Source organism: Telmatherina bonti, assembly GCF_933228915.1.
Source record: "Telmatherina bonti genome assembly, chromosome: 22".
Taxonomy (NCBI): domain Eukaryota; kingdom Metazoa; phylum Chordata; class Actinopteri; order Atheriniformes; family Telmatherinidae; genus Telmatherina; species Telmatherina bonti.
In genome coordinates this window covers 6561094-6577714 of record NC_136631.1, presented here as the reverse complement: position 1 = coordinate 6577714, position 16621 = coordinate 6561094, and the positions used below count along the sequence as shown (strand labels likewise).

The 16621-nt window shown below is 40.0% G+C and overlaps 2 protein-coding genes across 2 annotated transcripts; both read left to right on the top strand.

Moving 5' to 3' along the window:
- Positions 1–5130: 5130 nt before the first annotated feature.
- LOC306772817 (potassium channel, subfamily K, member 16-like) lies at positions 5131–6664 on the top strand (the record flags this gene model as incomplete). The annotated part of the gene is made up of 5 exons (XM_079262448.1): positions 5131–5343; positions 5664–5778; positions 5865–6031; positions 6112–6280; positions 6438–6664. 5 exons carry the CDS (start codon positions 5131–5133, stop codon positions 6662–6664), a joined length of 891 nt encoding a protein of 296 aa, XP_079118574.1.
- Positions 6665–7457: 793 nt separating this feature from the next.
- LOC306772732 (potassium channel subfamily K member 17-like) lies at positions 7458–15579 on the top strand (the record flags this gene model as incomplete). Its single annotated transcript, XM_079262334.1, has 5 exons — positions 7458–7673; positions 11246–11360; positions 14839–15005; positions 15090–15258; positions 15341–15579. The coding sequence occupies 5 exons, from the start codon at positions 7458–7460 to the stop codon at positions 15577–15579; spliced, it is 906 nt and encodes a 301-aa protein (XP_079118460.1).
- Between the last annotated feature and the right edge of the window lie 1042 nt (positions 15580–16621).

Genomic DNA, 16621 nt, shown 5'->3' with positions numbered 1-16621 from the left:
AGAATGAGTAGTTAATCAGTTACTTGCTGCACATGAGGGTCGTGGATCATGTCCCAGGATGCAGCAGACCAAAGGCAGAGAAAATCCTGTAACAGGTGTCTAGTGATACATGCAGATCGTGTGTTTGACGTTCAGATCAGAATCTGAACACATCTTTAGCACAGAAATGGCATGATCCACATCTACACTCAGAATTAATCACGTTATTTTGATTATTTAGTGCAGAGAGCTTAAATCCCCAAGTTAAATTAATTTAATTATAAGTTGTTGCTTGTGAAGTGTGACTGTTGACTTTTTTGTTATTTTAATTACAAATTTACACACAATTACAGTCACATGAAATGAGCTTGATTAACTCATAATTATCATTATGAACACTTTTATAAAAAGCTGTTTGTTGTGTGTTAGTATAACAAGTTCAGCCCTAGGTCAGAGCTTGCTCCGAGAAACTGCAGAAAACCCAAAAGCTTCTCGTCAGACCATCCAGGCGTCACTTAGCAAGTTAGATGTTCACCTTAATGACAGTCCAGTTAGAAAGAGACTCAAGAGGGACGTGTTATGTTCCAGCAGCAACACTTCATATTTACTATCCAGCACGGCGGTGGAGGGATGATGATTCGGGCTTGTTCTGCAGCCACAGGACCTGGACATCCTGCAGTCATTAAGTGGACGGGGAACTTTTCTAGATGCCAGAGTACTGGAGAGTCAAATGCAAGGTCATTGTTGGACATTGTTCCATGCAGCAGGACAAAGATCCTAAACACAGCAGCAGAACGGATGAAAAACAAAAGAATCAAGGTTCTGACATGATCCAGTCCGAGTCCAGACCTCAACACCACCGGCATGTCGTGGTGGGACCTTCAGAGTTGCAGCCTGAAGAAACGCTGGACCAAACTTCCTCCTGCTTCACCTGAGATTGTATGGACTTTATTTGGTAGCCTGATAAGGACAACGTGATTTTTTTTAAAAATAATTTACTGATTTGCCAAACTGTTGAATGAACTGTATCTATATATTTTATCCTTTGTGATGCTGTATCAATCCCCATGATCTGCTGATCACAACATACCCTTGGAGTCGCCTGTAACTCAGACTTGTCAACATGTTTGCATCGCTTTGCATTGATTTGTTTGATGGATGACAAGCAGCTGCACACTTTGCATCCAAGCCTTGGATCTTGGTTGCCTTGGATATTTCTCCAAGGCAACTCGGATTACATTCATATTTGTAAAGTAAAAAAAATAAACAATGCAGTGATTTGCAAATCATTTGAAAACCAAGTTAAAGTGAAATAAGACAGAAAACATGGACTATTTTTAAGTCATGGGGGTTTTTTTTATATATGAATTTCATTTCACTATTAAATTGTTCAAAATAAGACTGGAAAAAACTAATCTTGAAAAGATCACCTAATTGATTGTCTTGCAAATGATTGGTTAAGAGGCAACAGATCAGTCACATGACTGCGTGAAGTACAGATGGAGCGGCTCTTCCTTGCTTGATGAACGACTGGAGGGAAATACTGTGGATTATCAATAAAACACTGCATTTTATCTAAAGCTGCAAAAAAAGTCTGACTTTATCATCTGCTGAAATAAAATCAAAGTCAAGACAGTCAAGACCTCTATTTTATTATTATCATTATTTATTTTTAATGAATGTGCCATAATTTGGGAAGTAAATGTCATCATCTAAATTTTTCTCCCCGTTGTCGTTGCAGTAGATTCTAACATTATGTGATGATCTACCAGCAGATTTATATCCACATGGCTTCATCTTCTGGTAAAGCAGATGTTTGCAAATATCATAGATGTGTATATTGAGCTGCGGTGACAGTTGGCTGCTTGGTAGGCCTAAAAGTTTCTTTTCCTCCTTCGATCGATTGTTGCTATTATACTATATGTCGGGTTTTAATCACTCTTCATCACTTGTATAATAGCATATATTAAACTGAAAGAGTTTATTTGTCAACGTTGACCTGCTTTAATCTGAGCCAGAGATCTTCATCTTAAATATGTTCATTTAAACAACGTATGTAGAAATGCGTAATCTTTCCCTTCCTATGCATATGTAAAGGAGCTGCTAATACTATGTAATGATTCAGATTTTAGAATAACAGATGTTTTCTTTCAAACATCTTGTCCCAGAGACCGTCTTGCTTAGTCTCAGCAAGACAAACCACATTCTGCTTGTAAGACTACATTCACACTTCAGCTTTTATTAGTCAAACTGAACTTTTTTTTTTTTTTTTTTTTTTTCTTCAGAAATCTACATTTTTTTTCAACACTTGCTCTTGTTATCATTTAACCTGAAGTGACTCGTATGTGCAGAAGAAGACATGACATCCCATGCAGTGCTGTGTTTATGACGGTGGATGCTGTGCTTGTTAGCGTGTGCATCACTTATACAATCAGGCAAAATATAACATTGTTCTGTGCTTTGTTTAAATTCAATCTGACAATATTCTGACTGCTTCCAAGTGGCAACCTCCAGCGGTTAAAAGAGAAGCCTGTACAGAAGTGCATAAAACTGCAGTTCCCCCTTCATCCACTAGGTGCTCCAAAACGGAGCAAATCCCCATAGACTCCCATGTTAAAAAGACCAACTTCACAGCAAAAATAAACATGTTTACAGCAGAAATAAACATGTTTACAACCTGGTTCAAAAATCCTTTTTAGGTTTAATAGGTCAGGTTTACCTTCATGACAGCTGTGGGGGGAGTGAATTTTTTTTTCTAACTCGCCCGTTTAAAAGTAATTTAATCTGGAAGTTCGGCATATTTAGGGGCGTGTCCTTTTGATTGGCAGGTGTCCGATCTCCCGCTTCAAGTCAGATGAACGTAGAACAACCGCGGTTTTTAGCCGGTTAACAACGTGACTTAGCTTTAGCCTGCTTAGCTCTGTTAGCTGGTTAGCTCCTGTTATCTCCGGGTTAGCTCGGTTAGCTCTTAGCTACAGGCAGCTCGGAGTTCACTCGATGTCAATCATCCACAGCCCCCCTCTCAGCTCCACCTCTTTGCCCATATTTGTATTTTCCGTGCGAGACAACGCGCATGACACTGCCAAGATGGTGATGGTAGGAACCGCCCACCAAGCTTCAATTCAGCTCATCAGAAACCTCCTGGTGACGTCACGGAGGCTACGTCCATCCCTTCATAAGGTCTATGGCTTTATACGTATCGCTGTAGCATTCCAGACGGATTTTAGACGATGACTGAAGTTCTATGTTGGGATATTCCAACTTATTTATTACAGGGAAACCGCAGACACACGGTAAGAGCTGAAAGTAAAATAAAACATGAAAATAATTCACCTCACAGGCAACCATGTTTCATCTTTAGCTTATTAGCATTAGCTCGTTTGCTTGCTAAAGGCATTATACACAAAAATATATGCATTCAAATGATCAAACAATTTTAATTCACTCAACCTTCATACCTGTTCGCCTTCCAGCTAGACGCTTAATAATAATAAACGACAAACTTTCACCCAACAATGAGTTTAGCCAACATAAGAACGTCACATTCTAACCTTCCTTCTCGTCTCTGCGTTTAAGCACAGGCGCTTTAATTTACCTGAAAAAGGAACAGGAAACGAAACCTACAACAATGCCTTCACACTAAAGTCAACATAATGCATTTTGCTATAAATCTCAAGTTAACAACTTTAAGACAAAGCAGAAATATTAGGCACATACTATATGTATACATAAAAACTATTAAAGCAAACCATCTGCATCACTTACAATCACTTCAGTCACTTCAATCATGTAAAGGTTGGATGAAATCCAGCAGGATTGTTTGCTTCGTAAAGATTCGGATATGTTTTGGATTTAAACATGGCCTGGGATGGATTAAAAAAAATGGATTTGTGTTGTGATTAAAAAGATCAGATATGTGTCATATAAGCACCAAAAAGTCTGATTGGAGTCACTTCTGTGTGCAGTGTGAATGTCGCCAAACAGGAACAGAGTCTAAACCAGGGGTGCCCAAGTCCGGTCCTGGAGATCTACCATCCTGCTGTTTTTAGGTGCAACCCTTCTCCAAAACACCTGAATCAAATAAGTGTCTCGTTAGCAGGCCTCTGCAGAGCTGGATGACATGCAGAAGAGGAATTCAGCTCTTTGACTCAGCTGTGCTGGACAGGGGTTGCATCTAAAGATTGCAGGATGGTAGAGGACTCGAGGACTGGACTTGGGCACCCCTGGTCTAATCTGCCCTGCATGGAGTTCACACCAAATCAGATCAAACCAAATATAAATATTTCCATTTTATGCCTGGAACAGAATTTATCAGAGATGGAAGATGTTGCTACCGGAGCCAACACTTCTGTAATAACACACAACAGACATGTTTACCATGCATCAGGTTCTCTCTGTCGGCTCTTTGGTTTATGGCTCATTATTAAACGGCCCTCAAAGTGCCACTGCCTTCCTCTCATGTGTCCATACACACTTTTGGCTCCTGACTGTGTGGAAACATGCAGAGTGACGAATGCATTGATACATGAAACAAACACAGTTTACATCGTTTGACAGTTTAACTGCTGCTCCAGGATTCCAGTCATTTGTTTCTAACTGCACTACATTTTTTTGACAAGCTTCCCATTTGGAGAAAATAAACAAAAATGAACAGCTCCATTATGCAGAACCTGAGGAAAGTCTCAGAAAAGGCATCAGCGCTTCACAGCTGCAGGCGCTCGGAGGTAAAACATTAACTTTTGTTCTGCTGACAAGATGCTGCCACTGCTTCCTTTTTAGTGGAAACAGTAGAAAGCGTGTCCAGATGTTGCGCTAATGGAGGAGAGGTGTTGGTTGTTCCCAAGGCAACCCTTAAATCAACATGTATGTTGCCCTGACCAATCAGAGAGGGAACGTTCCCACTGGTACGGCTTTACTAAACATCGATCGTCCTGCTTCTGCCTCCGTCGCTTTAGGATAAAAACTTGCCGTTCTCCCACTTTTCACCGTTTTCTTTCCTCATTTCCAAAGAAACATGCGACAGATTGGAGTGATGAACATTATCTTTGGAGAATTCTTCCTGAGATCCTTCCATCTGGCCAGAATTCTCACTCCTCATATTTTCTGAAAAGTCCCACTTTTCTTTGGCCCTTCTGGTTCTGCGTGAGGTTGATGGCGAAGTTTCGCTCGGTTCGAGTCAACGTGAACTGGACGGCACTTTTGATCCTGGCCCATTTCACCTACCTGCTGGTTGGGGCCATCATCTTCCAGATACTGGAGCGAGAAGCTGAGAGCAACAACCGGAACCACTTCCAGCTGGAGAAGCTCCACTTCTTGGCGAACTACACCTGCCTGGATGGACCTGCTTTGGAAAAGTTTGTCAAGGTTCCCTTTAAAAGTTACTCCTTCTTTTTAAAACTAATACATTTAGATGTTTTCAAGATCAAATGGTTTAATTTATGACATTGTAGTGACAACTGGTCAGAGTTGTGTGTAATTACCAGTAATTCATTGAGTAAATATTTGGTGGGAACTGAGAATCAATTTTATTATCGGGCCAAACATGCTCTAATAAATGGTGTTACAGTAACTGGCCTGATAAAAATCAGTAACTGTGTCATTCATCCAGGTTTCTGCAGACAAAACCTGTTTTAAACACGCATTTGACCTAATTGCAACTCTTCCCTGCCTGTGTGTTTCTGCAGGTGATCTTAGTTGCCTGGGAAAAGGGAGTTAACCCTTCAGGCAACTCCACAAACCCCAGTAACTGGGATTTTAGTAGCTCTTTCTTCTTCGCAGGCACTGTAGTCACAACTATAGGTGAGCATATGGGATGTGAGCATTTCAGGTGTCTGCTTCTGCTAGCATGTGCTGCTGTAATAAGCTCCCCCGTGTCTGATTCTTAGGATACGGTAACCTCTCCCCGAGCACCATGTCTGGTCAAGTGTTTTGTGTGTTTTACGCCCTGTGTGGGATCCCACTGAACCTGGCTTTCCTAAAACAACTGGGCAAGTGTCTGACCATCCACCTGGGTCGACTAGAGAGGGGGATGGTGGCAGTTGTTCCACATAAGGTATGTCTTAGCGAGTGCTGCCATTCCCGGCTGGTAAATAAAGATGGAACCTGAATGAACAACCTGCTCTGTTGTTCTAGCGAGCAGTTGAAGCTGTGGCGGTGAGTTTATTCTTCATCAGCGGCAGCCTCCTCTTCCTGGTCATCCCTCCTCTGCTCTTCAGTTACGTTGAAGGCTGGACGTTCGGAGAGGGCTTCTACTTCGCCTTCATTACCCTCAGCACCATTGGTTTTGGGGATTACGTTGTGGGTGAGTACAGATGACTAATGATGTGGTGGAAAGGTCGCAGAGGTCACATCTGTCAAGCTAGAATGAATTCCATTTGCATCGATGTACAACAACTTTAATGTTTGCTTTGAGTTGGCACAAATTCCCCCAACTCGCACTGACATGTTTCTCCTTGAAGGGACGGACCCAGGAAAGGAGTACATCTCTCTGTACCGCAGCCTCGCGGGCATTTGGATCATCTTCGCTCTGGCTTGGCTCGCTCTTATTCTCAACATGGGAGCCAGAATCATGGAGAACGTGGTTGTTCTGACTCATCCAGGCTTTAAGAAACAGGAGGAGGAGGAGGCGGAGGAGGTGGTGGAGGAGGTGTCCTCATGTAAATTAGAAGACATATCTAAGATCTGATCATGGACTGAAAGTCTGCCAGTGGTCTATACTAGCTTGCTTTACCTGCAGAATGGAGCATCAGGGGTTTTCTGTACATTTTGTTTATAATGAAAAAATGTAGCAGCGATTTGCTTGTTAGGAAAAAGTTTTTACATGTGTATATTCACTCTGTGATGCTTTAATAGTAAAATAAGTTTATATTTTCTATTCTACCTCAGTTAAGCCAAAGTCTTTAATCAGATTTGCGTCTTTTGGGGGTTTTCTTCGTCAGCTTTACCAGCTATTGATTGTAATCAGTCGATGTTTTCTCTTCTTCTGTTTGTGTTCTGTTAATTCCCACCTTCATGAGTAGATGACCAAACACATGTATTTCTTTTTGTGTAAAGTCACATGTGCGTGAGTCCACATCCGTGCTCGTGTGCTGATGGGAAACCTGGTGAATTAAGCACGGAGAGCCAAACACATTAATCAAGATGGTGATGTCGGCTGGAAAAAGCAGGGTGGATCTCATCCTCATGCTGCTTTGGTTTGTTCAAAAAGCTGAAAAATGAATTAAACTTGTTTTTTTTTTATATATGTAAATACATCCAGATTTTGATGCTTATTATATCCATAAATCCAAAAGTTTGACCTGGTCACAGTCCCACCCACACAGCCGTTTCTTCCTCGTGTTATTTTGCTCCTGGAGATTTGCATGTCAGGCCACTGAAGTGATTGAAACAGTAGCACATGTTGATTTGCCTGCAATGCCACAGGAGAAGCTGAGCAGGTAAACCATCAGCCCTCTCAGACGGATCTCCTTCAGGCCAACATGGGCGTCAAAGAAATGTTTAATTTGGTGCGAGTGCCATCCATCCTCATCCTTGGCCTGGTTTATGTAACCTATGTGCTGATCGGCGGCGTGGTTTTCTGGAAGCTGGAAGGAGATCTGGGAAAGAAGGACCTCAGTCAGTTACTGCAGAACAAAAAGAGGCTGTTCACATCGTACAGCTGTCTGAACCAGGAAGTTCTGGAGGATGTGGCTCAGGTAAGGCACAGAAACGGAGGATAAAATTACTTGTAGAGGAAAATATTCTAACCCAAAAACAGGCCATTTTCACCAGGTTTTACGCTCCTTCACATGTCTGACAGGGCACCAAATCAGATTAAAATAAAAAGTCTAAATGATATCCAAAAGTCAGCAGTGCAGGATAAACTGATCACATCTTTTGATTATATCTAAATTAGTATATTATGAAACTATACAAATAGTATTTTATTAAATGATAATTCTATCCTTAATGTGTTTTCTGGGTCGGTAAGTGTGCTATAAGATCAATAATGTTGATAATCTGCAGACATTTCTTGCAGACACAATAAGCTAAGTTTATTAATATGATATAAAATGAAGAAAAAAAACTTTTCTAGGCGACTTTTGTGCTCAGAAACAAGAAGGAAAGTTGCAAATACATGACTAAGAGACAAGAGGAAGTGGATTTGTGCAGCTCGGATTCATATAAACAAACTAACGTCGCTGCAATGGCAGGATAAAGACTATGAACTAAATCTAAATGAAACTACAAACCCACTGATAAGGAAAGATCTGGTGGTACAAAGCCAAAGCAGGACGGAGCAGACGAGGATCTGGCAACGAGCAAAGAAAACCAGGGAGGGAGCTGACGTCAGGAGAAGGAGCAGGTGTGGTTTTCAGCAGCCGAGGAGCAGGAAGTAAAGTCTGCAGGATACATCAGAGGATAGAAGCAGCTAAATAAACATGCAACATGGACATATAACCGGCTAAATAAACATGAATTAAGATGAGAATATTACCTGAACACAAACCTGGAATCTTCAAATACAAGACTAGCAGACTGACCTGAAAAATGGCGCAAAGGAAGAAAAGCCCAACCTGAAGTTGAGAAGGTCTAGTCGTAGGTTGTATTAAATGTTCCATTATGGAGTGAGATGTGAATGAAGATCTTTCCCACTAGTCTGAGTGGCAGGATTCTCCTTTCTGTGGCTGCAAAGTTGATTCTTAACACTGTAGAAATAACTTGGTGGTAGAAAGGAGTGTCAGTGGGATTGGGTCTTACTGGGGAAGGAAAATGAAAGGAAATTTCGGAAAAGTCAGGTTTAAGTTGACATTTATTTATTTTATCCAGAAGACCATGTTGATGGTGTGAAAGCAGCTTGTGTGAAGCTGAAGATGCATTGATGTCTGATTGCTGCTTGTTGCTTTTTCTCTTTTGTCTTATAAGTTTTTTTTTTTACCAACGTTGGTGAAAAGCATCTCTTGATCAGATATAAATCTTTACTGGTTTTTGTTTTTTAAAAAAAAAGTAATGTTCTGTGTCCTCTTTATCCCCCAGTAAGCATTCATGTTCTCCTCCTGCATGTGCTGGTCTACCGGTGAATGTAAGGAGCAACTGGTTTTTGTCTGTTTGTTGACTGTGCAATGGACTGGCAACCAGTCTGCTGAGATAGGCTCCAGACCCCCCACTACCCAGCGTTGGAATAACATGGATGGATGCCTGAATGATTTATAGATAACGTCCAAAGCTGGACTGCTGTGATCCATCGGTCCTCAGGCTGTATTTAACTCGTGTGTATGGTAGACCTGCAGAACAAAACTGATGTATTATGATGAAAAAGACCCGTTAAACAAGAAGGTGTCACTTCTTTACCACATAAAACATGAAAAACATGTATTACTTTGACTCTGTCTACATCCTAATAGGGCAATAAATTTAGTGATAAACAGATAAAATCCAGAAATATTTAGAATAAAGTAAACAAATTCATAAACTCATCACCAAAACTGCATTTAAAGAGTTAAATCGGTAACAGAGACCCAGATACAACCCTTCAACCCCCGAGTCCCAGCACCAGCATGTGAGGAGCACTTATACCAGTACTACAGCATATCTGTGTATTTATTTTGTTCAGGTCAACAAGTGGATTTTCCTCCACACTGTGTTTTTATAATGTGTTATTATCATAAGCTGAACATTAAGCATATTTCCACACCATCAGAGCGGCTGTCCTTCATGCAAAGTTAATGAGTTTAGCAACAGCCTCAACCCTTTACAACCCCAACCATGAAAAGATGGTGAGAAAATCCCCATTTTATAAAATAGAAGGTCTTTATTTGTCCTTTTAACAAAATGTAAAAGGAAAATAAAAAATCAACATTTAATTTATTTTCTATGCGTCTCAGTCAAATTCAGGTAGTGGGGAAGCTGGAGTGTATCCCAGCGATCATCAGGCGGGAGGCAGGGTACACCCTGGACGGGTCGCCGGTGCATCACAGAGGGACAACCAACATTCATGCCTAGGGAGAATTTGATCAACCGAACATGCATGTCTTTTTACGGTGGTGGGGAAGTACTTGCAGGAAAGCCACACATTCACAGGGAGAACATGCAACCCCCCCCCCCCTCCCGCCGAGGCTCGAACCAGCAGCTTTCTTGCTGTGAGGCTTCAGTGCTAACCACCGCCTCTGAGCAGCACGTAGCATGTTTTTTAGGAATATTTACCATTAATTATGAGATATGTAAGCATTCCTATAGCTTAATCTTCTGCTTTCTGTTATCTGTTGAGGATAAGATTTGAGTTTGAGCAAAATTTTTACCTTAAAATGATGCAAAATGTCCCAAAAGCTGTTTAACATGGTATATGTCACACTTGGCTCTCATTGGTTAACATGTGATTGATGCTTGTAAAACTGGATGCTGATATAATTATGTTTTAATTTACAGAAGAGGAAAAACTATGTCAAACATTTACTCAGCAGTTCTATTACTTTATCTGAATCCTCATAAATAAATGACGTAATACACAGCTGTGGGACGAAAGTTCAGAAGGTGACGGGAAGCTTTAAACACCCCAGAAATGTCCCTGATCTGATGACTCATCCAAACAAGATGGGTTGTTTTGGAAAAGCCAAACCAGAGGGGACAACAGGAACTTTTAAAATATCGTGTAATAAGTTTGAATCCTACTTGAGCTCCTGTTCAGCTCTTATGTCACAGACTCGGCTCCTTCCATGCAAATGGCTCGTCCAGCCTTTCTGAGCTGCACGTTCTGCTTTGCCTACATGTGTTCAGCCCTGGTCTGACTCCAGGATCCTCAGCTTGGATCTGTTTAAAGTCGGACATTTATTGTAGAAAAACACACGTTGCAAGTCTGAATGTAAAATGCCGACCATAAAGCAGGAAATACTCTGAAACTGTGTGAAAAAACTTCTCTGATGTGCATTTTATGAGAACAAAGCACGGAGTCTAAAAATGGAAAACATGATCAGAAAACACGACATTCCAACTGATAAACTCTAGATTTACAACAATATCTCGTATTTTATGTGTGTCGTTCTCACATTGGTGCTGAACTCTGAGCTCAGTACTGAGGAGGTGTTTCTCTGAGTCATGCTGACAGCTGTAATTCATTGACCAGAATAACTCTAAGATGTTCCAATAACCCTGAAAGATGTGGATCGATGTGTACTAGACTTTATGTGAGTCATAAAGTCTGTCCCAAGTCCATGAGATGTAATCATCACAGGAATCAAGGAAAATCCCAGGAATTGATAAGATTTATTATAGTTTATTTCTTGTCTTTCAGGTTGTTCAACAAGCATCGAAGGCAGGTCTCAGTCTGAAAAGCAACCAAACCACAAACGGCTTCTGGAAATTTACCAGCTCGGCGGTGTTCGCTGCGACCGTAGTCACCACCATAGGTTAGCAATCAGGTTGCATTAATAAAACACACATCATGTCAGTTTTTATAAGCATTTCAGACGGGAAGGTGTCTACAGGTTGAGCAGCTCCTAATGAAGCAATCTGGGGACAGTCTGATGGAAGATCTCATCTGACAGATGAAATACTTGATAGCTTCTTTAGATTTTTAATGCCTAAACCAGGGATGTGGAAGATAGTATAGTGTAATCCTGCAGGACAGATTTATTTACATTTACTGCCAGCAATGTTACCTTACCCGTATGTTTGATTTGTTCCAAAAACTTTAGCAAGCAGCTCCATCATGTAACACTGAAAGACGTTGACAGAACAAACTCACAACATTTGCTGGAAAATACTGAGCTGAAGATGACTTTAAAAAGCCATTTTACAACTTCTATGAGAAGGTGAATAGTGCAAACATACTGTCAACTACTGCTGTTCACAGATGAAGAATATACATAATAATAATTCATTACAGTACTGGAGCATCTATTCTCAGACTGGACTGCAGTTAGAGGCATTCTGAGTAAAGGCCATTAAAACAGAAACAAATCCACTCAGCAAACTCATGCAGCTCCAGCAGACCCAATAACTCATGAAGAAATGGGGATGTTGACTGGATTTAATTCAACTTTATTTGTATAGCGCCACTTCACAACAGTGTCATCTCAGGACTCTTTACAGACACATCAGTTCAGGACCATTCATAATAAATAGCTGAACTAAGAGAGAAACCGAATTGAGCCCTGGATCCAGTCCCCCATCCTGAGCTGCACCAGGCAAGAAAAGAGAACTCCCTGGATTAACAGGATTAAGCCGGTAGAGCTGTTGTGTAGATATATGAACTCTGACGGTGCAAAGGTTTGGAACTTTTGCTTTGTCGTGACACATAAAAACCCAACAGTACTTTCAACAGGTTTTGTGGCTCTAAACTGTTTATTTGGTGGGACAGCTGCTAACCGTCTCTTTGTTTAGTTGATGTTTCGGACTTCTGGCCTAAATCCTGGAAACTGTGTTGCAGAAACAATCGAGTTTTTTAGCTTCTTTCTCTTCATAATTTTCCTATCCAAAGGCGGCTGTCTGTTCAGATTGGTCAAAACAACAAAGTGCAACAAAACATGCTCATTTTGTTTAGGAGGTGTGCCAAACATGCCGACAGTAAAATATGATGCAAATGTCTGTCATGGTGAAGTCACCACAACCTCTAAATGGTGTATATTTCTGTATCTGATTTACATCCAGACGCTGATAAGAAATAGTCAAAATCCAATCAGTTTGATTTATACGGCCCATTAAATTCAAACATTTAATGTTCTGTACAAATAAAAATGCTGCACATATAAATACACAACAGTCTTCCACTCATTCTGCTCATGAAATGACAATAAAAGACTTGAAAAAGAAAATTAGAAGATTTCAATATGCTAAAAGAAATTAAAAGGCAAACAGATCAAATTATTCTTGTGCTGCATTAAAACCCAGAGAATAAAGTTGTTTCAGATCTGGATTTAAAGGTTTCCGGAGTTACGTCTGGTTTTGTGTCTGGATTTTGGAACCACGAGGAGGATCTGATCAGCAGACCGCTCTGCAGTCACTGTAAAAAGAGAACTGTCAAACCAACTTAAATTCATTGATTTATTCAGTAACTACTGATTGAATTAAGTTTATTTAAGTTCAGATATTAGGCTCGTTCAACTTGACAGTTTTAAGTCAGACTCACTCAAACTGTTTAGTTTAAGAATCAGAATTAAAAATTCATTTTCACGAAAAGGAGACTTAGCAGATTAAATGCTTAATTAACGCTGTAATTACAATTAATTAATTACAGAAAAATTAAAGCATTTCATGGTGAAGCCTTTGTCATGTCTGTTTTTATGCTGAGATTTATAATATTAGGTTTTACAAATAATTGTAAGGCATCATGTCAAGAGGAAAAGTATCATGAGTTCTTTTTGTTGTTTTTTAAATAGTAAAATAAATCTCGTCTTTGACGTCTTTAACCCTTTAATGTTCACACTAACCAAAAGGTCAGAAAAAAAATAGTTTCTCTGTGTTTTCCATTTGTTATGGACAAGAATAAACAGAATGTGTTTTTAAATGTTTTTAGCAAATGGTTTAAATATTTTTTAAAAGTTAATAATGTTATAACAGTGACATGGTTTAAATTTGATACTGTTATATAAAAACACTTAGTTTAGGTTTTATATACCCAAGTTATTGGTAGAGATACTCAGGCAGGTTTATTTCCACAGTCTGAAAGAAATCCATCAAAGTCACTGCAAATTTACCTCTACCAAATGGTAGACCAGGACCTAAAAGTGTTGTGATGGTCCATCAACTGAATCAGAAATTGGCTAATTTCTTTTTAAATTAATTTTTTTTTTTTTTTAATTTAATTTTTGTATCATTTGCATAAATGAGAAAAAAGAGATTCCAAATTTGAAAAAAAACAAAACAACAACATACGAAGCAAAAAAGAATGCTACAAAAATTGAACTGGGCCAAGAATTGAGCCTAGAGGGACTCCACAGGGTAGATGAGTAGTCCTTGAGGTATTGTCGTGCCTGAGGACACTCCAGCATGTAGTCTGGGGAAGCCTCAAATCGATCTCCCAACCTTCTGATTTAGAGACAACTGCTCTTCTTTCTGAGCTACAGCTGTCCAAAAGATGATTAAAATGTGTTAGAAATTCTTAATGGGCTGGGCTGTGAACTGGTTTGAAAACAAGCTGAGTTTAAATGGAAAAATGGCAAAAAAGGAAACTTTTGGGAAAACTGCATAATTCCAGATGGGAATATAAACAAACTATGATCATAAAATTTCTAAATATAATGAATATATCCCATATTATTACATTTGCATTGGATCTTCTTAGGTTATTTCTTTTTTATGTTTAATGAACGCTTATAAATACAGTCACCTGGGTGCTCCAGTACCAAAACTATGTTTACTACATAACAATGTAAATATATTTACAGAAAAAGAAGAGATTCTTAATGTTTAATTTGAAAGGTTGAACTATTTCATTCAAAATAACATTTTTGTAAAGTCATGATCAATTTGAATATGTGTTATTACCGTATTGTGATTATTTAAGTAAAATAGAAATGTCATGATTTCACAGTTTTTACTTTTTCACAGGAAAAAGATTGAAATAATGCAACAAAAAAAACTCATTTTACATTTTTACAGTGTACAATGTGGTAAATTTTTTTGGCTTGGCAAGAAAAACCTTTTTTTATGGTCATGTTGACTCGCAAGTCCTAAATACAAACTATGTCTGACATGCCCAAATGACTTTGAGAATTTTAAAGCTGACTAATACAGGGCTTTGACTAATATGACTGATGATATAATAAGGTATAATATGATCTTCTCTGAACAGAATCCAGGGAATTTTCTGTCGTCAGACAGGTTTGCAGTTTTTTCATTTCTCTGCCGCTGCACATGAGACTCTAACAGCTTATAGTCTTGCAGGTTATGGAAACATGAGCCCCAGCTCTACAACCGGTCAGATCTTTTGTGTGTTTTTCGCGCTCTTTGGCATCCCCCTCAACGTGGTGGTGCTCAACAGAGTGGGAAAGTACATACTTGCTCTGGAGAGGAACATCTCAGATTTCCTTGAAGGAAAGAGCGGGCGAAAGGTACGTTGATCATCTCTGCTAATGTTTAGGATCGGTCGTGGAGGGAAATATTCTAATGTCACCTTTTTCCTTCACTGACTGCAGAAATGCACACGATTCTTCGTGCACCTGGTGTCTTACATCTGTGGATCGGTTCTCTTCTTCGTTGTGCCCATGATTGTGTTCCAGCTGAACGAGGGCTGGACTTACTCCCAGGCTATCTACTACTGCTTCATCACCCTCAGCACCATCGGTTTCGGAGATTTTGTGGCAGGTGAAGCACAGCTGCCCACTGGTATCTTATAAGTTGATGTTTCCTTTGTGAAAACTCAATTCTTTCTTGTTGTGCCTCTCAGACAGCAATCCGGACAAAGTATACGCAGACTGGTACAGCGTCCTCATGGCCTCCTGGATCTTTTTTGGTCTGGCCTGGCTTGCTCTGCTCATCAACCACTCCATCGACATCCTGGAGCGGCTAAACAACTACTTCAAACAGCGACTGAGTGGAGAGAAGCCAGATGAAGAGTCGGGCTCTGCAGAGGACAATGACACAGAGCTGGAAGCTGAGAGCAAGAAGGCTCCTATAACGCAGTAATGGGGAAGGTTTCAGTAAGTCGGCCTGTCAGATTAGGATTTGAGTCAGTCCTTATAAGCTGTAATTAAATGTGTTTTATCAGCCTGTAAAGTCTGAATCATAAGTTGTTAAATAATGTGCGTTAGAGCAAAGGTTTCTCTAAAGGTGCCGGAGTGGCCGCATTTTGTTTGTTTGTGTGTTTTAGTTCATCTGTGCACACACGATGAAACTTTAAACAGTGTGCGGTCCAACACGTCTGGCTCCTCTAGACAAGGTTACTGGGTTTATTAAACGAATGAGACTTTTGGTGCATTTCATTTCACTGCTTCAGACAGGGAAGCAGGTTGTGTGTGCGGTTTTAGTTTATTAAAAAATGAAGAAAGCTTTTCGGTGTAGACTTGGATGTTGGAGACCTGCAGGGCTGCCCTGCAGGTGGGGATCTGAGCATGCTCCAGCTGGGAGCTGGGATTGATCATCAATGAGATGAGAAAGATGCAGAATGAGGAAAAATACCAGTTTAATAAAATGACATAGATGTGGGAGCAACACAGAGAGGAAGCAGATAAATATTCCACCTTCCACATTAATAAATCATAAATATATTTACCAACCTGGCATGCTAAATCTCGGTGGCCTAATAGAAATGCTTATTTAGTGAAAAGAAAAAGGTTTGCATTGGCATCAGTGGAGTCATCTGAGCTGAATGATGGACATATTTACAGGGACAGGTGTGTGTGCTTCGCAGGCTGTCAGAGGCTCAGCTGATTTAACTTTCTGTCTTTAACATGAGAGCCTTTGAATAAGATGGCAGTCATTGTGTTTCATGTCATGTCGTCTCTCAGCTTCGCTTTATGGCCGCCATGAGGCTGAATCCACACTGAAGTGCACCAAAACTCCACCAACTGTGTTGTCGGGATGTCTTGTCTTGTTTAGAGGAGCAAAGCACCATCATGTTGGATTTTACAGAGTTTATTAATTAACTATAACATGGAAACAAATAGCATATTGGGATAATAAAACAATGCCTAAAAACAGAACGTTTTGTTCTGTTTTTATAGCCTGC